Source organism: Pipistrellus hanaki (assembly GCF_964339955.1).
Source record: "Pipistrellus hanaki genome assembly, chromosome: 20".
Taxonomy (NCBI): domain Eukaryota; kingdom Metazoa; phylum Chordata; class Mammalia; order Chiroptera; family Vespertilionidae; genus Pipistrellus; species Pipistrellus hanaki.
In genome coordinates, this window is record NC_140522.1 from 7,664,621 (window position 1) to 7,691,720 (window position 27,100).

At 42.7% G+C, this 27,100-nt stretch overlaps 1 protein-coding gene across 1 annotated transcript in view; it reads left to right on the top strand.

The window, feature by feature from the left end:
- The window catches only part of USH2A (usherin), a gene marked incomplete at its 5' end in the record, with an annotated part of 394,535 nt that overhangs the window by 282,956 nt on the left and 84,479 nt on the right, over positions 1 to 27,100 (top strand). The window contains 7 exons of the mRNA XM_084868505.1: positions 600 to 802; positions 2,379 to 2,491; positions 10,656 to 10,845; positions 13,021 to 13,189; positions 17,331 to 17,552; positions 25,112 to 25,335; positions 26,837 to 27,044. Of these exons, the coding sequence (XP_084724631.1) occupies positions 600 to 802; positions 2,379 to 2,491; positions 10,656 to 10,845; positions 13,021 to 13,189; positions 17,331 to 17,552; positions 25,112 to 25,335; positions 26,837 to 27,044 (1,329 nt within the window). The remainder of the gene's footprint in view (positions 1 to 599; positions 803 to 2,378; positions 2,492 to 10,655; positions 10,846 to 13,020; positions 13,190 to 17,330; positions 17,553 to 25,111; positions 25,336 to 26,836; positions 27,045 to 27,100) is intronic.

The window sequence follows — 27,100 nt, forward strand, 5'->3', positions numbered from 1 at the left end:
CTCCGAATAGTTATTTCTGACACGCTCGAATAATTGCGTAATTTAACGCCAAGCGAGATCCACCCCCCCCCCCCGCCCCAATGCTGGATTTCATCATTACCTATGGTAATCAACATTCGAAATCATTTACATAATGACAATATTGCATTATCGCTTCACATTGCCCGAGTTACAAGCTAGTCACAGCAAATGATTTTTCACGTCCCACCAGCCTCGATGTATTTGAGCTTTATTTTTTGCTTAAGGAGCGAATTTCCTTCTCTCCTCCCCATCTCCCTTCCTGGGAGATAGGAAGTGAAGGGATGGGAGAGGAGACAAATAACAGCTATGTGTTAGTGGTGCAGACGGGTGGACCATTTATCATCATACCCCACTGGCCACAGAGCATCAAAGATTAGAACTATGCCGGTGGTGGAAAGCCTTTTACCAGTTCTCGGGGTTTCTAACTGAGAGTATAATAGGCCTGTGATAACTTCATCAGCCAAGAGCCCGTGAGCAACGCCCCCTTCTCGGGACCCGAAGACTCATCTGCATGCGCTCTAATAAGTGCTTTTGCAGAGACAGCTGGAGTTTATTCCATTTTTCCCCTTTCATTCCAGAGCCTCAGGGCATGTCTCCTCCAGAGGTTGTCGTCGTCAACAGCACAGCTGTACGTGTCATCTGGTCACCGCCTTCCAGCCCAAATGGCGTCGTCAGTGAATATTCCCTCTATGTGAACGGCCGGCTCCACAGGGCCAGGATGGACGTGCCTGGGTCCCTCCTCCTCCCAGGCCTGTCTCCCTTCACTGCCTATGACATTCAGGTGCGAACATGGCTGTTTGATCGCTGAGCTGGTGGGTATGTTACATAAAACATGCCGGGGTGTGTCTCCCAAGTGTAGACCTTCCATCTTGGTTACAGGTGATGTGTTGGGTGGGGAAGGAGAGAGAAAAGAGGGAAGTTGATTGGGGTTAAATCTGTGCACGGTGGGCAAACAGGTGAGTCCCTGGAGAGAAGAGAGTGATGATGATATGGGGAAACTTGTGTTGAGGACAGTGACAGTTATTATTATTAATTCCCCCATGATTTCCATGACTTCACCCGAGTTATCTTAGCATTTGTAAGAATGAGAAAAAAATACTGACTTATTTCTCCAAAGTCAAAATTAAGAACTTCTGGAGAGATTCATTTGAATACCCCTATGTTGCTTAGAACATAAAGTATACTTTATATTTGGAGGACAAGGCGATAGGGTATCCCCCGTCCTACCAACTCAGTCAGATTCCCTGGTTTCTCTGACCCTCAGTTTGCAAACATATGAAAATGGAATTGTGAGGACTCAGGGAAGTTATTGCTGCAAGTACCCATCATCATGTATTTGGCACGTATCATTTCCATAATAAATTCAGTTGAGTTGATTTTGAGTTTCCTCATTATGCACAGAGTCAAATGTTCCCTAATATGCATGAAGTTTTATTGTCATTAATTCCATTATCAGCAGGTATATTTTCAGTTCCTCTGCCTTTAGGTGATTTGGGGTTTAATTGGACAGTCTTGGTAGTGTTTAAATATCTACTAGATATCACCTCAAAATACTCTTTGGCATCAATGAATGGAAGTCAATTAGCATTGGAAAAGGAACAGTTAGTTCCTCTTTGGTTTATCCTTGAATTGAGAACAGAATGATGTCATTTCTTGGATGTTCCAGCCTCAATCTTTTGTACATTCAATTCTCCCTCCTCCTCTTGCTGAACGTGTTCTTTTGTTTTAATAATGTTTGACGGACCAATTTTTAAACCCTCCTTGGTTTTTCTTCAGCCGTGGGGGGCAGAATTAAAAAATTAAATGATGATTTTCTACTGAGGAAAGGTAAAAATATAATTGCATCTGGATCAAATGAATATAAAATAGCTCAGCCATATTGGAAGGCTTCACTAGGTCTTGTGTGTTTGTGTTTTTTGTTTGTTTTTTATTAGACATTCATATTTAGGCCATTTGTTGGAACATGTCAGCACTTCCAGAAGGTACCATTATTATACTACCTGTTATAGCTCTGAGAGCAGTAAACAGTGATGGCTATTATGTTTGCAAACTGGCCCGTACGCATCTTCCCTCCCTTACCTGGGCTCTGAATAGATCAATATGTCTGGCTCTTTCCGAATAGTTGGAAAGAGGGACTACACATCACCATTTAAGTCACTAAATCAATTGTCCTGAGCCCACTTCTGCACTCCATGACTTGTCCCACTGGAGTCAATTAACACCAAAAATTAATATTTAATTAACCCCGACAGGCTGTTAAGAGATTCATATGACATGAAGGTGGGTGAGATTCAGTCGTTGACAATCTGGATTTTGAAAATAATTGGATCCCCGCTTTTCTAAATTACTATTTGCAGGTCGAAGTCTGCACAGAATATGCCTGTGTGAAAAGCAAGGGAACCCAGGTCACCACCATGGAAGACACTCCGAGCGATATGCCAACACCCACAATTCATAGCATCACTTCGAGGTACACATTTTTTTTTTTTTGTCATCCAATCTAAAGAACTGATCATTAAACAATGAAAATCAAAATATAAGCTATCATCCCAGCCATGACAATGTCATTTAAGAAGTTGCTATCAATGTGTGTGTAGAGTGAATTTTTGACATTATTTGGTTGATCCTCACTGGGCATGTCCCATGACATTGACGCTTTGATGCCCCTGTCCCTGTTTGCCCAGCTTTGCTTCTCTTTATTTAGTAACCTGTGAACAAACGCTGAGAGCATGAAAGAGTGTCTTTATTTCAATGTGTCCTTCAGTGAATCCTTTTGTGAGACACGGAATGCAATTTTAATTAGAACGACTCCCTTCTGACTGAAGCTCTTTGAAAATATTAGACTTCCCTCTATCAGATTGCCCCAAAGCTACAAATATCTGTAAAATAAATGAGGGAGATAATGTTTGGATAGCCATTACCAATTTTATCAGGTTTGGGGTAGAATCCTTTTGTTGTTTTTGTAGGCTTTTGTTGTTGACAAATGGCCGTAAGTTTAAAGTGCGTCTGTTTTCAATTCAAAATTAGCAATAGCAAAAATACTAAAAAGGAGATTTAACATGATTTCACAATTCTAGTGAGATAGCAGTTGTTCATTCGTCTATATCAAGTGGAGGCAAGAGATATAAGTCTGGGCACTTTTCACATCATACAGGGGTGGGCAAAAGTAGACTTACAATTGTAAGTACGCAAAACACACAGATTACTCTATTATTATTATTTGTTCGTTATTGTATTATTTTTCATATGAACAACTGTAAACCTACGTTTGCTCCAGCCTAATGAATTACCCTTCACACACACACACACACACACACACACACACACACATACCACATGCACATACACTGAATAAAATAATCTATTCTAACATATTTCAGTTCTGAAGGATTCCTTTAAAGCATAGTAAAAATTTTAGGTCTTTTTAAAAATAAGTTTAAAAATGCCTGTACTAATTTAGGGGACAAGTGGTTAAAAGGAATTAGAAAAACTCACGTAATTGGGTTCTTAGCTGTGCAAGGCAAAATCATATCTCTTCCTAAGGCACAACTTCTCTCAGACACATGAGAGATATCCATCTGATGGGTGGTGTGCTAATTAATTGATAACCTCCTCAGGAGGTTTCCCTCAACCTTTCAGAGGATTGCTTACTGTCCAGGGGGAAAATGGTCAAGTTAAATAGACACTGGAGACCTTTAGTCTTTCAGCAAACACATCTGTGGCTACAATCATGAAAGAGGCAAACGTAATACAACGAAGAAGAAGGCATGGTTCTAAATGTTCACAGTTCCAACCTACCCTGGGAGACACTGTGCTAAACAAATGTTTCTAGGACAATGTGAAAACCTGCAACAAATTCACAAGGTGCAAGAAATGTGGAAAGAGAAAATACCAAACTCTATCCACAATCACCAGTAAAGGCATCATGGAAGATGTGATAGTTGAGATCAGTCATAAAGAATTTAAGGAAGAATCAGACTGAGGGGTGGGGGCAAAGATTGTCAAATTCCTAGTTAGCATCTCCATGACTCAGGTGAGTGGCACAATGGAATATAACTTAGGGTACATATTATATGGAACTAAACATAATATGTAAGCTTTGTTAGAAATTTAACAAATTCCCGTATGTGTCTCTGTCTCTAGAATATTTCCCTTGCTTTCAGGAGATTCTTGCAGATGGTAACTGAGGGAAAATATTTTGTAGTCATGGTTGATGATTGCTTATCCCCAAACATATTAAATTGATGGCAAAAACATTAGGAAGGATATTAAACAACTGAGCAAGGAAAATGACAGCGTAGATAATAGAAGAGAGATTTGGACACAATTCTGGAAGCAGCGTTTGGCAGGGAGAGGCAAATGATTGTTTAGTGGAGAAATAGACAACCAAAGTGTTGGTTGGCAGAGGGGATAATGACATAAAACAAGCTAATTTGCACTGCAGGGAATCCAAGTGTCTGAGGTCTTACAAGCTTTGAGGCTTGTGAAGACGGGGAAGATGGGATGAGTTTGAAAGCAGAAATCCCAGGATTAGCTGAAACTCTGATGAAAAAGTGGTTGGAAACTATAATTACCCTGGGTTCTCCAGAGAAACAAAACCAAAAGTGAAGACTCAGGAAAGCTTTAGACCAAGTTCAAGTCCAGAGGTTTGAGACTCGGAGGAGCTGATGGTGGTAATCCTAGCCCAGGCCTGGGAGTGGAGAACTGATGGGTTAGCTCAAGGGGGTGAGCAGATGGGCGGAATTCTCCCTTCCTCCACCTTTTCATTCTGTTCAGACCCTCTGCTGATTGAGTGATTCCCACCTACTTGAGGAGAGCTACCTTCTTTCAGGAATCCACCAATTCAGATGCTAATCTCGCCAGAAACAACCTGAAATACCCAGAAAGACGGTTTAGCCAAATATCGCGGTACCTTGTGGCCCAGGCAAGTTGACATACAAAATTAACCGTCACAGAATTCAAGGTTTAGACCTCTATATTATGCACCCAGGTGTCGGTTTATCTTCCTTTGTGTGGCATAGTCCACCTCCCAAAGATCAGAAGTCTATATTCTTTAGAGCAGTGGTCAGCAAATTGTGGCTTGAGAGCCACATGCTGCTCTTTGGTCCCTTGAGTATGTCTCTTCCACAAAATACCATGGCCTAGGGGAGTCTATTTTGAAGAAGTGGCGTTAGAATAAGTTTAAGTTTAAAAAATTTGACTCTCAAAAGAAATTTCAATTGTTGTACCATTGATATTTGGCTCTGTTGACTAATGAGTTTGCCGACCACTGCTCTAGAGAATAAAGAACAGAGGTGCTTTGGGTAAAGGGCTCCTGAGCACAGTGGAAAGCTCAAGTAGAGGCCAAGGTGAAAACTTGATAAAGAGGAAGTATCTAGTCATAAATGCCCTAGCGGGAAATTGGACGTTCTTCTCTAGAAAAGCTTGCATGGCCCCAAATAAAATATTTCCAGAATTTTGCAGGTGGGATCCCCTAATGGAAAAGATATTCATAGGGAAGCATATCAATCTGCAAACCCCACTTATATAGAAAGCTTTGGTTCAGTTTTTTCGGTACGAAGCTCTCAAAGATTAAATGGACCAAAATAAATGAAGAGAAATAATTCAATAAACACAGAGGTAATGTTAAATAAGAAAAAAATATATATAATAGGCTCAAAGAAATTAAAAAAAAAGATTGTCTATTTATGGAACAAAAATTTACTTGGATAAAAAATATAAAGTGCAAGTTGGGGAGAGGACCTCATTAGAATTAAAAGTGTAACAGCTGAATTAAAATGTTGGAAGTAACAGGAAAGTCTCTAAAAGTGCAATAAAAAGCAAAGATGTCAACAAAAAGAAAGTAATTATTGAGGAAATTTGGGAAAAATTTCCAGGATATCTAGTATGTGGATAATAAGAGTTCCAGAAGAGAAAGCAGAAAAGCGGGGAGGTGAAATAAATGATAAGAAAATATTCCAGAACTAAACAGATGAAGAAGAGTCTATAGATATCAGCATAATCACTGAAAAAAAGCACCACATAAAAAGCCCCAGCCTAACTGGTCTGGCTCAGTGGATAGAGCGTCGGCCTGTGGACTGAAGGGTTCCAGGTTCGATTCTGGTCAAGGCATGTACCTTGGTTGCAGGCACATCCCCAGTACAGAATGTGCAGAAGGTAGCTGACTGATGTTTCTAACTCTCCCTTCCTCTCTGTAAAAAAATTAATAAAATATATATATTTTTTAAAGAGCCTCATAAAGGGACATTGTCAGGAAATTTCCAAATCCAGGATTTCCTGGAAGATAACAGGAAATTAGAGTTTGAGTAACATTGTCCATCTTCTAAACCAGCAGCATTCATGGCCAAAAATACAATGACTCCAAATTCTGAATTAAAAAGAAACCTGTATTTCATCCTATCATTCCATACTCAATCAAATGTCACTTGCATTTGGGCTTACAATAAAAGCAGTTTGAGACTTTGTGAAGGGAAAAAGTTAAAAACTGACAAGGATGTGAAGAGAACCCCCTAGTTTCAACAATGAATGAAGATTCTGGAAAGATCACGGGTTTCCTGCATTTGCTTCTTTTTTATTCTCTTGCATTTTACATTCTATTTTTTATTTCCACACAGTAAGATATGCTCTTCTTTGCTCCACCTTCTATGAGTTTTGACCATTGTGTAGAGTTGTGTCAATATTACCACAGCCAAGATATAACAGAGTTCATGTCCAAATACTCCTTCACTCTACAACGCTTATAGGAAAACCTCTCAGTGAAATTTTAACAGCACATCCCCGTGTTGGATTGCTCATCTGGAGTGCATGATCTTCGCTGTTGGCCTTTCTCACCTGGCTTTTGACAGCAACATCTTCAGTGCAAGCACTGACACGTGTTTTCCTCTTACATGGAAACCAAGGATGCCTCACCACACATGTAAAGATCAGATTCTCCAACCTCCTCCTCCGGAAACGTGCTGTTTCTGCATCAGTTTCCATACTTGTCATATTGTCATCAACTGCTTCTGGATCCCCAAAGAATACTAACTACTGATCGATAGCCCGGACATGTCTGGCCATGGCCTACACGTGCCCTGGGTAGTTCATTTGTTTGCCTTGGTGGATTGGTTAGAGCGGAATCTAATCAATAGCTGATTCATTAATTCTGGTCCAAAGCGGTGAACGTAGACACCACTTCGAATGAAGAGAGCTAACCAGCTCTGGCTTTGATGGAAGTATGACAAGCGCTGTAGCCCACAGCTTCCCTGGGCCCTGGGCTGCCTCTGAAGTTTACTTATTTATGCCCCATAATGCCTACGATAAGGAAAAGCATAAACAAGGAAGAGGTTTTACTACGTTACTGCTCAGATTTCAAAATGCATGAGTTCCAGGCACGAGGCTCAAGGGAGAGGAGAGAGAAGGCAGACGGTGTCTCTGGCTGCCTCTAATTGGAACTATGGCAGAGTTTCCCCAGTTCACATCAGTCCAGGGGTGTATTATTGATGAGAAGTCGGGGGTGTGATGTCTGTGGAGCATTCACAAATAATTGTTTGAAAATTTGCCTCGAGCTACTGAATGATATAAATGATAGTTTCACACACCAACTCTGCAGGTGTCTTTATGGTAGCAGCTCAGCCTGGGTGCCTCCAAGTGAAGGTTTAACCACCCGATCTTATTTACAAACCCCGCTGTATGTCCAAGGAACTCAGCCTGAGGTTGAAGAAGGCATGAGAGGTCATAGCTTGTAGAGGAAGATGCTTCCCCTTTGTGCCTTGCCAAATTTGAGGTGAAACTTGAAACCTCTATTTTTTCATGACATTGGGTATCAGTGAATCTTCTGTATCCTTCATTTTCCTCCCTGATTTTTTTTAGACAACTTGATTGCTGAATTTAAAATTTTACAATTAAAACAATCCACCTCTTTTTACTTTTTAAAAAAAAATACATTTTATTGATTTTTTTCCCCCCTTAGGGAGAGGGATAGAGAGTTAGAAACATCGATGAAAGAGAAGCACCGATCAGCTGCCTCCTGCATACCTCCTGCTGGGGATGTGCTCACAACCAAGATATGTGCCCTTGACTGGAATCAAATCTGGGACCTTTCAGTCCTCAGGCTGATGCTCTATCCAAACCAGTTTCGGCTTTTTTCTTAATAAGCAGAATATTGGTCTGTAGATGTAGAATGTCCAATCACTCCTCCTTTACCCATATTGTCACTATCCTCTCTCAGCAATGTGTACAATGGCAAATGGCTTTTAACTTGGACTGGAATTTTCTGCTGGATTCTTGAAAGGGTGTGGGAAGAACTCTTGAGCGAGACAATTTGGAGAGTATTTTGTATTATTGTACAGAACAGATCAGTAGTCATAATTTCTTTGAGGAAATTTTATTGTTGTGATGGCCAGTGAGTTCTGATGGTCAAACTCATTGCTTGGTGAGGAGACGTAACAGAATATTGAGCTCATTCTTGGGACTCTGGCCCACAAATTCCTTTTCTTCGCCTGCCTCTGTATCCCAGACTCCTCCCGATTTCTCGGCTTTCTGTGGCCCCCACAGAAGAAGCTCGCTGACTGAGGTCGCCTTTCTGCAACTCTCAGCAAAATCCAGTTCTCCCTTCTAATTAACTTTGACCCCTGGCTCTCTGAACACTCATTGGTTCCTTTCATTGGTTCTTTTCATCAGTTCCATTCCAAATCCTCTCTTTCATTGGCGTGTCCTCAACAGAATCTCAGAGATGCCCTTTCTCCATTTCATATCATCACTCAAAAAGATCTCTCAAGCCGAAACCGGTTTGGCTCAGTGGATAGAGCTTCGGCCTGCGGACTGAAGGGTCCTGGGTTTGATTCCGATCAAGGGCATATACCTTGGTTGCGGGCACATCCTTAGTAGAGGTTGTGCAGAAGGCAGCTGGTCAGTGTTTCTCTCTCATCGATGTTTCTAGCTCTCTGTCCCTCTCCTTTCCTCTCTGTAAAAAATCAATAAAATATATATATTTTTTAAAAAAAAGATCTCTCAACATCTCTCTCATTGCCTCTAATGAGAAAGATGGAGGGGTTGAACCCATGACTCCTTGATCATTCATCTTCATGTACCCAACTAAAATTCTTAAAAGCAAAACTGTCCATGGCACTGCTTAAAATGGAGGTGGTCTCATTTCAGAGCAAGGAAGGGAAGTGTGATGGCATGGTGTTCTACATGTATTTTCTAGACTTCACTAATTCTCTGGCTTCTGTGGAAAAGTCAGACCCCGGAATGACACTTACACATAGTCTTTTCTGTCGATGACTATGCAGTGAATACAAAAAAAGGTGTCTGCAAAACGGGAAATGAATTTTGGGAGTTGGATAAAGAATAATAATGGCGGCTATACAAGTCACCTATGCTCTTACACATGACATTTCCACTCTACAGTCTTATTAATGAATGTATATTTGCACCTTCAAAACTGAAATAATAACTTTCTTTTCTTTAAAAGCAGTCTATTAAAATGTCAAGGTTTATCATGATTGCTGCTTTTTAATGTTTGGGCTTAATTGAATTCCTAATAGGGTCCAGTAATTTGGTCGTTAATGATATATTTCTCCTTAAAATGAAAAAGATGACAAAAATACTTATTTTACACAATGACAGAAAAGTGGCTAACAGTTATTTGTGAGATTTTTATTGCAAGATCTTTAAAGTATGAGGACTAATAAGCTTATATGCTCTTTTTTAAAAATATGTTTTTATTGATTTCAGAGAGGAACAGAGAGAAACATGAATGGAATTAGTAAATTGTTATGATTGAAAATTCTACAACTGCACAAATAGGATTAATTTTGAATTAATTAATTTAAAGCATTCCACCGTTTAAAAAAAAAAAAAAAAACAACAAGAACAAAACAAAACCAACAAGAACAAAAATGTTTATTACCAGGAGATCACAGATTCGATTCCTGGACAAGAGGTACATGCCCAGGTTGGAGGCTTGATCCTCAGTGGGGGGCATGCAGAAGGCAGCCAATCAATGACTCTCTCATCATTGATGTTTGTATCTCTCTCTCTTTCCCTTCCTCTCTGAAATCAATAAAAATATGTTAAAATAAAGTTTTTATTGATTCTCCAAAAATGTGATATGGTAGTAGCATATTTGACTATATATGTTAACATATTCTCTTTCTACAGCTTTTTTATTAGGAAGTTAACTGATGTAAACCTTTAGAACTGATTCTCAACCTTTCTAATGCCGAGACCCTTTAATACAGTTCCTCATGTTGTGGTGACCCCCAACCATAGAATTATTTTCTTTGCTACTTCATAACTGTAATTTTGCTGCTGTTAATGAATCATAATATAAATATCTGTGTTTTCCAATGGTCTTAGGCTACCATGCTAGTGGTTCTCAACCTGTGTGTTGTGACCCACAGGTTGAGAACTGCTGCTTTAGAGCCTAAGAAACATATTTAATAATTTGTTTATTATTTTATGAAATAATAATTTTATGGTTGGGGGTCACCACAACATGAGGAACTTGTATTAAAGGGTCGTGGCATTAGAGAGGTTGAGAACCACTGCTTTAGAACAACCTGGAAGATAAATTGAAAAGTACGTGATGTTGATAGCAGCAATGGTAAATGTTGTCTTTGCAGACGTATTATTTATTCTTTCTGTTACAGATCCCTTCACATTGATTGGACGTCTCCAGGGAAACCAAATGGTATCATCCTGGGATACGATGTCTTACGGAAATCATGGTCCCCGTGTCCCAAGACCCAGAAAGCTCACAGCGGTGAGCTCTGCAAGGCAGTGATGTGTCAAAAGCCTAAAACTACCTGTGGACACAGATGCTATGATCCTGAGACAAAGGTAACTCTCTTCAAGCCCGTCCGTGTCATCCATTTTTCTTCCAGAACATTCCCGGTAAAATCACTTGCATGTTAAGCCATGATTTATCATGATCGGTATGTCCCCCAGTCCATCAGGAGACCCCAAGGCAAGAAAAGGATGCTTATCAAAACCCTGCCATCCTCATGAGCATTGTAGCCTTCTCATTCTTCATCGTCTTCCCAGGAAATATTAGGTTATGGATATAATAAGGATCCTCCTGAATGTGTATTTGATGGAGTGACTTGATTTTTTTTTCTTTCTTTTTTTTATGACAAATCCATTCAGCGACACGTGGGTGTTTGTGTACATGACACTGATGAGTCACCGTGAGCAGGGCCTTTCAGGGTTTGTCAGAAATATTTAAAAATTATGGCCATTTGCAGATTAATGTCCCTGCTAGTTGCAGTTTAGGAATCAGATCAATAGCGCAGCCAGACAGGGGAGTTTGTAAATGGCTTTTATTGACAAACGATGCAGAAAATTCTCCGTTTGAAGGTAGGATTTCAACGCAAGAGCGTTCCTGTTTATCAGCAGCGTCGCCCCTTTAATGACAGAAGCCATCACTACATCCACAAGATTCACTGCAAAAGGCACAGTAATTAAGAACGTGCGTTTTTTCTGTGGTATGGATAGAACACAAATTACTAAGCTGACACTGGCTCAGTAGTCATCATCATCTAAGAGAAGTTATAAAGCCAGTGGCTACACACTAACCTTTGTTAGACTTAGTCTCCAAAATGGTCACTGTGCCTAAGTTTTACCTCATTTCAGCCTATTCATTGTGCCTTGGATTCTCAGGGCTACCTGAACCACCACAGGGATAGGCTGAATTTAAGATTTTGAGTTTATTTGCTCTTTTAGTAACTTTTCCAAAATGAATGGAATACTAAGCTAGTGGCCCTTCGGAGGACTGAGAGATCTCACCGCCTTCCGCTCCTGAATTGAGCTTGACTCAAAAGTTGGTGCAAGCTTACAAGAAGCAGTGAGTGAGCCCTAACTGGTTTGGCTCAGTGGATAGAGCATCGGCCTGCGGACTGAAAGGTCCCAGGTTCGATTCCGGTCAAGGGCATGTACCTTGGTTGCGGGCACATCCCCAGTAGGAGGTGTGCAGGAGGCAGCTGATCAATGTTATTCTCTCATCAATGTTTCTAACTCTCTGTCCCTCTCCCTTCCTCTCTGTAAAAAATCAGTACAATATATTTATTTATTAAAAAAAAAAAAAAAAAAGCAGTGAGCAAAAGGGAAATTTGCACCTTGTACAGAGCAGTGGATTTTCTGTCACCGGAAGGCTCTACCAGTTCACATAATGTGTCACGTATAGATTCTGAGACTACACTTCAGCAACAGTTAGGGTTTCATTTGTTCTATGTACCAGTGGAGTATCAGTTTCTCAGACCTCCATTGTATGCAATTAATTATTTGATTGTTCAAGCACATAATTTCTTCCACAGCTCCTGGAGAAAACACACATGGTTAAAAGGGTTTGTCTAAATTAATTTTCATATAGATGTTCTCTTTTTAGTGTGACATATATGTACACACACACACATACACACACACATATATATATATACATATATACATATACACACACACTCACACACACACACACACACACACACACACACACACACATATATATATATATATATATATATATATATATATATATATATATATATATATTTGTTGAACTCTTTTAAGATCCCCTTGTCTGAAGATTGGGTTCATGAATCCGTGGTCATAATAATTACAGGAAAAATGCCATTTATTTTTTTACAAAAGAAAAAGATCAATGTGAGTCAGGTTTCCATAGATTAAAACATGTACAGGAAGGAAATTGTTCATTTATAATTCTACATCACCTTTCCATTGGAAGCACTGACATTCAAAACGTCATTCCTGTTTACGGAATATTCTGACAGAGCACAAAGCATGGTTGAAGGCCAAAAAGGCTACGTTATATCAACCAGCATTTAGGACCCGAATGATGCTGGGAAAATGTGTGTCTCAGTGTTTGAATTTTTATCAAACATATGCTGTATGTGAGGTCTCCTAGCAATGTCTGTTCGAAAATGATTATGTCTCAGGCGATAGGGTGATATAATAGTCTAATTAACTGAAATTCTTTTGAACTTGGCTCCCAACCTTCAGGTTTGCTGTGCTGGTGTGCTCCATGACGCTCAGCCCGGACACCACTGCTGTGAGGAGAAGTACATTCCTTTTATTCTGAATTCAACGGGAGTGTGCTGTGGCGGCCGCATCCAACCGGCACAGCCAGACCACCGCTGCTGTGCGGGGTATTACGTTCGAGTTCTGCCAGGTGAGGGCTTTCTCAGGGATGCCTGGTCATCCTGGGAACCAGAAAAAAGACACCTCCCCCCAAGACACGCAGTCACTCACACACAGCCAATGATCGGCTTGAAACATCCCTTCTTTTATAAATATATTTTTATGGATTTCAGAAAGGAAGATAGAGAAAATCATTGACCAGCTGCCTCCTGCATACCCACTTCTGGGGATTGAGCAGGCAAGCCGGGCCTGTGCCCTGATCTGGAGTCGAACCATGACCTCCTGGTTCGTAGGTTGATGCTCAACCTGGTTCACGGAGCCACGCTGGCTGGGCACCATAGCTTTTGAAATGACTGTTGCAGATATCTGAATATTTTATTACTGCTATTGTCCATTACTTTTTTATCTTGGAAAAGCCACTGAGAACAACTTTTTGTTTCCCTGCCACCTAACTTGGAATGCCTGTGTCTTTAAGAGCCCAGGACTAGAGATGGGAGAAAAAAAAGAAAGGTACATGTTTGGTGCTCAAAAAATGCTGAGTGCTCTGAGGCACTTAGTTTACCATAAAGTCTATGCCAGGTACCTAGTTCATTTGATGCTGTTCCATGTCCCTGGTGTTTGGTGTACTTATATCCATCCAAGGTGTGTAAAATGAAAAATTATCTCACCTAGTATTGAGAGGGCAGGGTGGAATTATCCTCCATTCTGTAATTGAACCCTAGCCCTCACCCAACCAATCAGGGTTAGCCGAGACAGTGACATCACCACCGACCAGAGTGGGCGAAATTCGCTCTCTCTTCCGCCATGCTGCCGGCGTGAGTGGGACAGAGCCCATGCTAGCATGGAAAAGGCTCTTTTGTTTATTGCATGGGACTCGGCTCCCTGGTGGTCCTTGGGGATCACAAAGTCTGGGCGTAACAGTATCTCTGTGTAAAACACTGGACCAAGAAGGGAAGGTGAAATGATTCAATATGATGCAAGTTTACTTAAGGCTGAGGTCATCCTCTATTCTTCATAACTGTCCCTTAAAGTTTATGGAAAAATCTCTCTTTGAAGCAGGACTATTATTCTGATTCTCACAAAAAAAAAAAAAAAAAAAAAAAAAAAAAAAAAAGTGCTTTCACAATTAAATAACTTAATCAACTAGATTTTCCAAGTAAGAATTTTGTGGATTTCAGTGTCAGCTTCCATGTACTGTAAACCGCAATATGAGCAGTTAATCCAGCATTGCCAGAGGCTTTGGGACACATCACACTGAAGGAGTTTTCAGCTATAGCTCCTATCTCCCCTCCCCTGAATAACATATCCTTAAAATTGTAATTACATAGATGAGAGAGAAATGTTCTGTTGTCCCAGCCTTCAAACCAAAAGACCATAATAGGCTTTGGGATAAGTTTAGCATAAACCTACACGGTAGTGTTTTCATTTCTAAGTTGAATTAAAATGTTTGCTCTTATTTGCTACTAACTGTTCAAACTCTGGAAAATATCCTTATCCCTTAAAATTGATTTTAAAAAATATTTGGTTTCATCTACCACAGCTATGCACACGTAGGAGACTCCTCATTTCTAACACAGAGTGGCAGAGTTCAAGCTAAGACAACAGTCTAGGTTTGTTCTATTTCCAAATAAAATTTCACATACGTTTCCTAAGAATGGAATAAATCCTGGAAGCCCAATGATTGTTTATTAATATCATACAAAACTTTTTAATTTTAAAAACAAGATCTTTTAAAACCTCCGTGATCTAGATATTGGCACAGGCTCACTCAGACCTCACGCATTTGGATATCTACCAGATGTTGAACAAGGCCCACATCCTTTTAAATCATCTCTTTTTCATAGTACTAGGATGTCTGTACCATGATGTCAAGAGAAAACACACACAATCCTTTGGGAACATCCAAGTGTTTTGTTCCAATCATGAATCTCAGTGTAACTAAATGAAGAGATTGTATTGTGACCTCTATGCTCAGCCACTGGTCTTTGTTAACTAGTTTATCACTGTTTACATCAAGAAAGAAAGAACACTAACCCCTCCCCCCCCCCAAAGATCTTATTTAGCAATGTAATTAAAATGTAATCAATCCTCTGCCTGTTCAAGGTTGGGATGGGTGTAGGTATTTGGACACGTGTAGATGAGTCTGATATTTATAGAGGGGTCTGAAGTATTGGTTAATAATACTTAGTTTATTTTTTTTCTCACAACTTTCCTTCACAGCACCCACAACAAAGAGCAACAGAGAAAAGAATGCTCAGGACTCCCCTTCTTTTTTTTATAAATATGCTAATGACCTCAAGCTAAGTGTTAATGCGGGTCATTCTTTGATAAGACTCACAATTAACAGTTGAGACCATGGGGTAGCTTTTAGAGAGAAAGCATTTTCAAGCCAGTGGTGGCATAGATTTGCTTTTGGAGAGGTTAATGAACAGGTGACTGATCTTTGAATCTTAGGGCTAACAGGCCTTTTCTGAGAGGGGAAAATCAGTTTTACTTCTCATTGATGCAATCCACATCTTTTATTCTTCTGTCAGCAACGCAATGCGATTCTGAGGGATTCGGGGAACTGTGGCTAAACTATCCAAACCAATGATTTGTTCCACTCAAAAGTGATTTTTTAAGAAATGTTTGGTTTTTTCCCAATCTAGTCATGTCTGCTGTGTTTCCTCCTACCCCACCCTTCTCCTCAATGATGTGTAATTAAGTGGTGCTGCTGCTGTACCACGTGACTGATTATGTTAAAGGAAGTTCGTCAACAAGGGGCTATAAGATCTAAGAAATACTGCAACTACATTTCAGACCAAAGTGAAGAATCCTTTTATGCAGAGGAATAGGAGATACAGTAACTGTACTCTTCATTTCTTCTTCACTGGCCCCTGGTAGTGTTATCAGAGATGTCCCCATTGTACCAGTGGGATTCTTGGGGTACCACTGGCATAAGCATTTCCAGAGACCCCCCGTGGGAGGATAGGATAGGGTAGAGTCCTTGCCTTCCTATTTCACTCTTTATATATCTATCCTTAGTGAAATAGTGTCCCACATTTTTATATCCTTTTAGTAAGTGATTTGTCTTGCTGTTACTAACCAAGTCTTAGCATTTCTCGACCTCACACAAAGATGGACTAATTAGTACGAATCGGAGAGTTCTGGACTATACATTTGTAAAGCAACCCCAACCGAAAAAGGTTTGGCAAGTCATTAGCCAGATTGTGTAAGTCTCATCGGGGCCATGGTTTAATAAGATCTGCCAGGCTGGTCACCAGACTCACATCCTTTATAAAATATGAAGGAAACAGTCCCAGGGGAAAAGAATGTTTGAGAAGGGCCAGTGGAGGAGAGGGGAGAGGGTGTGTTAGAGATCCAGGAAGGAGGAAAGGAATAAGACAAAGGAGAGGAGGAAATCAGGGTTCAGGGCAGGAGGGAGGTCAACCCAGAGTGGGGTCATGAGCTAGAAACGAAAGGCGCAGTCTGAATTGTACGTCCAACAAGCTGCTCTTAGTCCTCTCTAAGGCATCCTTAAGGGAAAAGTAATATGTTTTGAGCTCCTTGATTTCAAGATTCCAGGAAAAAAGATGGTTTTTATCTCCAGTCTCCTAGAACATCCTGTAAAGGGGGGTGTGGGTATAACTACAGTAACAAAATTCAGTGTCTGCCGCTGCTCCCCCAAATACTAGTGTGCTGATTTAAATACAGTATTTCTACCTCCTCTCATTTGATCAACCTTCCCATTGGACGTATTTTGTTTGGTTAAACAAATACAGTGTGAAATTATAATCATAGCTATTACAAACGTATCGAGAGTTCATTTCTGACTCTACCCACATTCTAAAAGAAAACAACAAAACACAAATTACACTAAGCAGGAAAGTATCTGTAGACGTGCTTTCTCTGTACTGTCCCTGGGTCCCCATCACCGGGTCTAAGTGCTTCTTTCTTAGGCGCCAGAGGAACTAGATAACCTGTAAGCTGACATACGTGTAGGTGAGCAGACACCGGTATTTCTATGTCGTTCATGCAAACATGTTGGAGTTGCATTGAAAAGTTGAAACTCCAAAACGTCAGGGTTGTTTCTAGCAGGTGTCTCAGCCAGCCTGTATCTGCACTACAGTTCGGTGGTGTCAGAGCAGATATTCTCATCTCACGCGATGCTGGTTCTCGCCCTCCCCTGGCAGGTGAGGTGTGCTGTCCAGATGCCCAGCACCACCGGGTCTCCGTGGGCCTGGGCGACACGTGCTGCGGCCGGATGCCCTACTCCGCGGCGGGCGCACAGGTGTGCTGTGCAGGGAAGTTGCGGGACGGCCTCGGCCAGCAGTGCTGCGGGGGACGGCTGGTCAGCAGCGAGGCCCAGTGCTGCGGGGGAGCCGACCGGGGCGTGGCACACCGCCGCCTTCCAGGTGAGGGGCCCTGTGGGCCTGTCAGGGATGGAGCAGGTGGGAAGCAGGTACAGGGAGAGGCAAATACAGCCACAGGCAAACAGCACCCCGTCCACTGTCATTCTCCACCATTAAAGGCTGGGTCTGGGACAGGGGTCTTCAAACTACGGCCCGCGGGCCACATGCGGCCCGCAGAGGAGTCTGATCCGGCCCGCCAGGTTTTTTGGGCAGTGAGCGCAGCCGAGGTGTTACAGTAGGAATTAGTAGTTCATATAGTCCGGCCCTCCAGCTCTCTGAGGGACCGTGATCTGGCCCCCACTTTAAAAAGTTTGAGGACCCCTGGTCTGGGAGGTCAGCATTTAATCCTCACAGCCGGCCTAGGGGCTGGTACTGTTGTTATCTCCACTTTCCAGATGAGGAAACAGAAGTCCTTTTTTTACTTTTCTTTAAAATATATGTTATATTGCCAAAACCGGTTTGGCTCAGTGGATAGAGCGTTGGCCTGCAGACTGAAAGGTCCCGGGTTCGATTCAGGTCAAGGGCATGTACATTGGTTGTGGGCACATCCCCAGTAGGGGGTGTGCAGGAGGCAGCTGGTTGGTGTTTCTCTCATTATCGATGTTTTTAGCTCTCTATCCCTCTCCCTTTCTCTCTGTAAAAAATCAATAAAATAGATTTATTGATAAAAATAAAATAAAATAAAATATATGTTATATCAATTTTTTATTTTTAATGTGTATCTTCTTTAATATTTTAGCAAAATAATTTAATATGTATGATGTTATTCTCAAGCACAGTCTTTATTTATTTAATTTTTATTTTTTATTTATTTTTTTTATTAAATTATTATCTGTGTACATATCTTACCATTGCCTCCCCTGCCTCCCATACATGCTGACACGGAAGGAGAACATAGGTGTCATATCGATTTTAGAGGGGAAGGGAGAGGGAGCTAGAGATGGAAACATCCATGATGAGAGAGAATCATTGATCGGCTGCCTCCTGCATGGCCCCCACTGGGGATGGAACCCGCAAAATGTACCTGCAATTTCCTATGCCCTTTAAGTGCCTTCGTGAGCCCAAATTTCAGACTCACTTCTCTACTTACCTCCTGTGACACTCTGTGCGAGTCCGATATTTCTTAAGCAAACTGACATTCCTCAACTCCTGTGGATCCAGAGGGGCGCTGGAGTTTCTCATGTCAGTCTTCATTTCTGGCCATCTTGGCAGACCGAAGGGATGGTATTTTTTTTTTTTTAATATATTTTATTGATTTTTTACAGAGAGGAGGAGAGAGAGAGAGAGAGAGCTAGAAACGTTGATGAGAGAGAAACATCGACCAGCTGCCTCTTGCACACCCCCTACCGGGGATGTGCCCGCAACCAACATTCATGCCCCTGACTGGAATCGAACCTGGGACCTTTCAGTCCACAGACCGATGCTCTATCCACTGAGCAAAACCAGCTTCGGCCAGTCAGATATTTCTTAAGCAAACTGTGACATTTCTCAAGGCCTGTGGATCCGGAGGGGCCCTGGAGTTTCTCATGTCAGTCTTCATTTCTGGCCATCATGGCAGACTGAAGGGATGGTATTTTTAAAGGAAAAAAAATATCCCTCCCTCTTCCCTTGACCTTCCTACAGATTCTGCTGGAAATAGACACGTTTCCTGTGTCGTTTTCGCTCTCTCTGCTGCCTCTCTCTCCTGTCGCCCCTGATGACTGTGGCCTTAATGACTTCTAGGGCATCCATATGGCTCTCTCTTTATTTCCCCTCCACGCAACCGCCCAGTGCCTGCCGCACGAGGCTCTGGGTTTCACGATCTCATTCCCAGGCCCGGCCCCTCTCCCTGCCCGGCCCTGCGTTCCCGCCACGGGACCAGGCTGGCTCGTAAAACGTCTCTTTATGTACTTTATTACTTAAACTCTTTACTCGCCTGCAGGAGCCCTTTAACAAAATCACATTGAATTGACTTTCTCACACCAAATCAAATCTCCCCGGTCCCAGTTCGGTTGTCTTTGTCAATATGTATTTTATAAATGGAGAGAATTAACAGATGCTGTCGGAGCAGAAGTGCTGGGGCAGCGTTTATGCTTTTAGTGCTCTCTGTGGGCGGGCGGCGTAGGAGTCTCAGACGGGCGTCTTGGGATGGGAGCCGTGCCTGTCATTTCGGTGGATATGTATTCTTAACCGTCTTTCCTGGACCATATTTTAAGCCTCTTTATGACTCTCTTTATTCTTAGTGTTTGCTCCTACGGTTTTATCATTTCTGCCATTAATCTTGGGTTGAACTTGATTATATCCTTTCGTGTTAAAAGAGGAGAAAGAAAGTCCCTTTCTGTTGGTCAAAGGAGGACAGGGTTTGTAGGGGAGTTTGGTATTTGAGATCGGAGTAAATGAGCCACGGCTGGTGTGGCTCAGTGGTTGAGCATCAACCTATGAACTGGGAGGCCATGATTTTATTCCCGGTCAGGGCACATGCCTGGGTTGCAGGCTTGATCTTCAGTGTAGGGCATGCAGGGGGAAGCCAGTCAATGATTCTCTCTCATTATTGATGTTTCTTTTCCTTTTAATATATTCTATTGATTTTTTTATAGAGAGGGAAGGAGAGGGATAGGGAGAAATATCGATGAGAGAGAAGCATCGATCAGCTGCCTCCTGCGCGCCTCCTACTGGGGATGTGCCTGCAACCAAGGTACATGCCCTTGATTGGAATCAAACTTGGGACCTTTCAGTCCACAGGCCAATGCTCTATCCACTGAGCCAAACCGATTAGGGCTCATCATTGATGTTTCTCTCTCTCTCTCTCCCTCTCCCTTCCTATCTGATATCAATAAAAAATACTTTAAAAAAAAAATAAAAATAAAACAGGACAGGTTTTTCTGTTCGTCATGGGAAACTGATCACGAGAGACCTTTGGGACCTGTTGCCTTGTTTCTGTTATAAATGCCCCTGCAGCCTTTCTTGGGGGACTCTCAGAGGCTGTTGTCTTGGAAAAGAACATGGAATTTCCATGCCCCAGACTCAGACCTGAACAGAATGAATGGCACCAGCGTTAGTTACGTGAGATGGCATTTGGGGACTTGGCTAAAAAGGGACTTGATGCACAGAACTCCATCCTGGAAAGGTGCGTTGGAAGAGTATTTCTCCCTGCCCAGGTGGCTCAGTTGATTGGATCATCAACCTTTACACCAAAAGGTTTCAGATTCAGTTCCTGGTCAGGGCACATAGCTAAGGTTGCAGGTTCTATCCCTGGTCAGGGAGCATACGAAAGGCAACTGATAGATGTCTGTCTTTCACATCGTTGTTTCTCTCTCTCCCTTCCTCTCTCTCTAAATATCAAAACATATCCTTGGTTGAGTATTAAAAAGAAAAAAAAAGAATATTTCACAGGAAGATTTCCATGGCATGATGAATATTGTGAAAGTATGGTGCTGTATAAATGCTACAGAATAAGTTGCCACTATTTGGGGGCATTTTTCTCCACCCCCTTCTTCTCATTCTTGTGGTGGTAGCCATGGAGCCACCTACTGGTGAAGGCGAGCATGCATTTATTTCCTTTCAGTCTCTGCCACCAGTTTTGTTTGTCCAGAGGACTAATCACAGACTTCTTTTATTGTTTCATTCCTCTAGGCCTCAACTATATCCCTCAGCTAAAAGGTGGTTCTCATGATCCATCCCAGAATTCCACAATGATTTGTCATATTCTAGACTCATTTTTTTTACACTACAGTACTGATTTAACCTCAAAAGCATGATTCATAAATGCTGTTTGTTGGGTGTTGTTTTTTTCTGTGGTTGTTGTTTGTTTTGTTTTTAGAAAAATGAGCGCCTGTTTTGAAGATTTAAGAATTTAGAAATCCATCAGGCCTATATGTTTATGCATGTTTTCATTTCCTGCCCTTGCCATTGAATAAGAATTGATAATATATTGGAAGTAGTTATAATACCGAGAGCCGAAAATCCTTTCCTCCACAGCGTTCTCAGTGGAAGCCAATACAATGGACGCTCTCCACTGGATATTTATGCGGTTTGCAAAGACACTCATTCCGCTACACATGTTTTTTAATCTCAGAAGTAAACATCTAATACTTTAATAACTCGCTCAAAGAGACTCTGCACCTTTGTGCAAATTAAATGGAGAGCCTCTAGATTAAAAAAAAACAATAGACCAGCCCATCCGTGATCCACAGCCTGTTTCTGTTTCTCTTTGGCCTTGCTCAAAACCGTGCGTTCTGCGTGCCAAAGGTCAAAAGTCAAGTGCCACATGTGATCCGTTAGGTAGGGGAGGTCAAAAGCGATGGCAGTGCAGTTTGGGGAGACGGTGCCACTCGGAACCCGAGCTCATTCATGCTGACGTGATGCACCCTGGGACTTTCTCCCGAGCCCGCTCCGGAACATCTGCTCTCCCTAAGTGAGTTAGTGCGCGTCAGACGTCTTTATGTCAGGAGAGCGCGGTGATGGATGCCGGCTGCATAAAAATCTGGTGTGCCGTTCTGGCCATTAAGTGAAATTACTATTTAAATTAATGGCTCTGTCACAGTTTATCTGTGCAAAGAATGAACGCTGATTAGGGTATTAAGTAATTAGCAATTTATCACCCTGGAACAAGGTTGATAATAATTAAAGAAGTAATGGTTTACCAAAGGAACTAGAAAGGGAGTCACTTCTCGTTATGGGGGTGAAATCCAGGCTGGAGATTTTAATTCAGGGAAACGAACATGAAACTCTGGGTGAAAGAAAGCATCTCTGGCTTGCTCTTTTTATTATTTTTTTTTTTTCCCCCGGTGTAAAAGCTGTTCATTAGCAGGATTTTAGTTGGCCTGTCAAAAGTCCCTCAGAGCGATCCGATGACTGCTCATGAGTTTGGAATTGGGTCAGCGTGTGCATGTTGATTTTCTGCGTACAGCTTGGTGAACCTGTAAAATGATCTGGGGGGAGGGGTAGGTAGGGGGCAGGTTATTCTGCTCCCTAAGGGGCCAGTTTATAGAATTTGAGAGTTTGATGGCTCTTTCAAATGAAAACATGAAGTATTTTAAGAAAACTGCCAGAGAAAAAAATAATAATATAAAGAATCCAAGGTGGCATTTAAATGTCTGATCTCAAGGCATCAGAAATACATTCAAATAATACAAAAACTGAAGTTGTGGTGTTTTGTGTGAGTGTGTGTGTGTGTGTGTGTGTGATTTTATCCATCATAATCAAGACTCAGGCCGCAATGATAGCCCTGCTGTGTGCATATATTCCAGAGGACTTTTCCTGAAAATGTTAAAACAACCAAAATTATTAACAAAACACCAGAGAAAAACAGTCAACTTTTTTTAAACCCATGACTTTGAGCAGTTAGATTAGAACATGTTAAAACTCAGTTATGCTCCATGGATGTCGTTAACTCTGAATACAAATGCAAGTAACTGGAGATAGTTTTAAAGTTGAAGGTCAGTGAGAGAGTTCTTTGAAGTTATGTGTGGGTAAGCATCCTTCTTAAGGCACAGGCCAAGCCAGTGTCCAGATTCAATGATTAAAAAAACAATAACAAAAAGCCTCTTAAAACGGGTTCGTCTGTTATTAGGAGTATCTTTCATGGCACGTGTGTCTGTACAAGGCCAGGTTCAACACATCAGGAACCCTTGGCACTTTGAAGTTGAGGTTCTTTATGTTACCAGTCAGGACTAGTAATAAAACCCTAATTAAAATAAATTACCTCAGCCAGAACTGGTTGGGCTCGGTGGATAGAGCATCAGCCTGTGGACTGAGGGGGTCCCGGGTTCAATTCTGGTCATGGACATGTACCTTAGTAGCGGGCACATCCCCAGTAGGGAGTGTGCAAGAGGCAGCTGATTGATGTTTCTCTCTCATCGACGTTTCTAACTCTCTATCCCTCTCTCTTCCTCTCTGTGAAAATTCAATAAAATATATTTTTAAATAAAATAAAATAAAAGTCACCCCATTGTGCTACTATATAAATGGATACATGTCGCTCTATAATGTGATCACACTGTGGCGTGGAGTACGGGCACCTTCATTTCCAGCTTCATCTGACTCTAGAGTACTGTTTGTTTGTTCAGGCTTTATTGTCTACATCTTTGCCATATCTCTTCTATGGTTTGATCTCAGTGAGGTGAGGTGAACAGAGTTGGTGAGACTGGACTGGGTGGGGAAGAGGAGTCCATTTGGCCTCCCAAGCTCACGTGTCCTTCATGGATGCCGAGGTTGGTGATGCTGCCTCCCAGGTCCTTCTGCCACTGCCCCCATCCTCTGTCCCAGGTCCAGTGATGGTTCACCTAATCGGTGAGCATGCTGAGTGGGTGCAGTGGGTGCCACTCTGTGTCATGCAGAAAGAATGGTTCTGCTGTGGTTGGAGCCCCAAGAAGCAAGGTATCTGGACCCTAGACAGAGCCAGGCAGCAACTTAGGAGACTCATGCTGCCGCGTCTCCAGTTCCGCAGAGACTCTCTCTCCCCTCTGTCTGGCCTCTTGTCCCAGAGCCCACTAGGGTGGCCCCTCTTCCCCTGCGAATTGTAGAGATGTCCTCTGGGTCCCTCATTTTAAGTACTGTGGCACCTCATTTCTCGAACTTCATTCTTCCAGAAGGTGTTTGAAAGCCAGATCATTATTTCCCGCTAGAGGCCCGATGCACGAAATTTGTGCAAGAGTAGGTCTTCCTTCCCCTGGCTGCTGGCACCGACTTCCCTCCGGCACTGGGGACCTGGCTTTTGTCCGGAAGGTCATTTGGAAGGACATTTGATCTAACTAGCATATTATGCTTTTATTATTATAGATTAGAAATAATGTAAGTTGAATGAATCCATTCCAGACCCTCAAGTGATTCCCTGGTTTAACCTTTTTCCTATACAGTACATGTCTATTGTACCATTTAATTTATAAACACACACTGTAAAAACAAAAAGGGTGTGAAAGGTACATGATAACAACAAAAAAAGGAAAGGAAATGTCTAGTATGAAAATTCAACACTAATTATAAGCAGCAACAAAAGCAAAACACAAAAAAAAAACAACAACAAAAAACACAAACAACAATACGAAACTATTCACAGTATCCTGCAAAGTTAACAATGGTAAACTAACTCAGAGTCCTGGCTTCTCTCCTCTGTCACTTGAGAGCCATGTGACTGATCCCACAGGCGTCAGCAGGAAAGGGTTGTTAGGGTGAACTTTTCAGGAGGGGAGACGTTTGAGAAATGAGGTGCCACTGTACCCTTCCTTCTGCCAGAACATTTGATCATCGGAAAAGGGGCAGACACCTGGTCTCTGGTTTATGGAGCTTGGAGAAGTTGGCCCCTATGAGAGATCTGGGACCCTTGCTCTTGCGTGTCCAGTGCTTTCGGTGAGAAAGGCCACTCCCTGCAGTATACACCCCCTGGGAGGGCCACACCCCCGTACCTTAAGTGTTGCAGCCTCTCAGCCATTGCCAGGGCCTGACAGTTTTATCCCCAGGCCTGCAGGGGAGGGCCATTAGGGGCAAACAGGGTGGCAGGGGAGCAGTTAGGCACACTCCACAGTCTCCTCTGCTTCCTACCCCTTTCCTAAACTTCATCTCCTCGCTGACCTTTGCTGTTGCAGGCATGTCCTGTTGCGGGCAGGACTACGTGAGTGTGGCAGAGACCAGGTGCTGCTCGGCCTCCAGCGGAGCCTCGAAGCCACATGCTCGGAAGAACGGCCGGGGGCCAGTGAAATGCTGCGGGACCTCGCTGATTCCAGAGAGCCAGGCCTGCTGCAACGGAGTTGGCTATGATCCCCTGGAATACGTCTGCTCCGACAAGGCTCCCACTGGAACCAGGATGACGGTAAGGGACGGAAAACCTCTCGGAGGCGTGGACTGGAGGACGGAGAGAGAAATACATTGTCCGTGGCCATTGTTCTAGAATGGGAATGTCAGAACTGCCGTGTGCATTATTCATTTCTGCACCGCATCCATATTAACACCCAGCGAGCTCGCTGTGATTGATGTCAGTGCGGCGGGTTCTAAGGGAATTAATAACGCTGAGCTAGCTGTCCTGCAGGAGCCTTACCCAGAGCTTCCGGTCAGGGCAGGACTGAAACACCTGTGTGCCCAGGAGAGCCAGCGCCTGGCATGGTACCATCTCATGCCCGTGGGTGCCATGGAGGGAAACACAGGGAGATTCTGGCTGCTGCCTTTTAGCCCCTCAACCCAAATCCCACCATTTTTCTTTGACAGATACCTTAGATCCGGCAAATTCACTTGTTTACAAACAACTGTAAACCTAAACTTACTTTTGCCCTATTTTGAAGGATTACTATGTTAGCTATTTATATTCACTTGTATATATCCCTGTAAAATTTGGAATGATGAAATATTTTATTTCCTGAGATTAAAACATGTTAGTGCTTATCAAAATATATTTTAAAAAATCTAGAGATTCATCAGAGACAAGGCTTGCAAGTATCCTACATAATAAATGCAAATCAACCGAACCGCAGAACAACCAGTCACAATGACGCACACTGACCACCTGGGGGCAGACACTCAATGCAGGAGCTACCCTCTGGTGGTCAGTTTGCTTCCACATGGGGGAGTGCCGCTCAGCCAGAAGCTGGGCTCATGGCTGGTGAGCACAGCAGTGGTGGAGGGAGCCTCTCCTGCCTCAAGGAAGTCCGACTGACAGGTTAGGCCTACTCCCCACAAGGGCTCCCAGACTGCAAGAGGGCACAGGCCAGGCTGAAGGACCCCTCCCCCCACCACCACCAGCAGTGCACGAATTTCATGCACCAGGCCTCTAGTTGGCAGTTCATGAACTACGTGGATTTTCACTTGGGAGGGATACTTCTTACAGATAATACTTTCCCAACAGCATAGGAGGTGTAGATGCTCAAATACCACATTTCTTATTTTCTCAAAAACTCCACTAGGAAAGTATCAAAGTAACAATAATAAAATAGCAGCGACTGTTATGAATGATAGTGGATCTACTGAGCATAAGGCATCCCCAGGCGCCCTTTGAGTCCCACAACAAAACTACATTTAATTTCCATCTCCTCACTGAAGAAGCTCAGGCTTGGAGAGTCTAGGTCACTTGCTCAAGGTCACAGAGCTGGGGCCTTGTTCAACTGGATCTTGAATCCAAGCCTGTGTCACTTCGACACAAATGCTCTTTCTAGCACTCAAACTGCCTTCACTTCTCTCTTTTTTTTAACGCATTTTGAGAGATTCATTCATGAACTCGATGGGAGAAAATGTCATTAAAAGTTGTACCACTTGACCCCACGTCTGCCTAAATGAAATAGTGAAGTCCTCTCCCTCTCCCCCACCCCCACCGTCTGGCCTAGGGCATCCCGGGAGCGTGCGGCGCTGTCTGCCCAGCGTCTGCAGCGGCCACAGCACATTGCGGCCGGTGTGACTTCAACTTCACCAGCCACGTCTGCACAGTGGTCAGAGGGTCTCGCAGCTCCACGGAGAAGACATCCGGGGAGGAAGCGTGCCCCTCCGAGGAAGAGCTGGTGCACACGGGAAGCGCAGACATGTTCTCCTTCACAGGTAACACGCGATGGGTTGTGAGAAATTGCTGACTGCAGGTTGATTTCACTCTGACA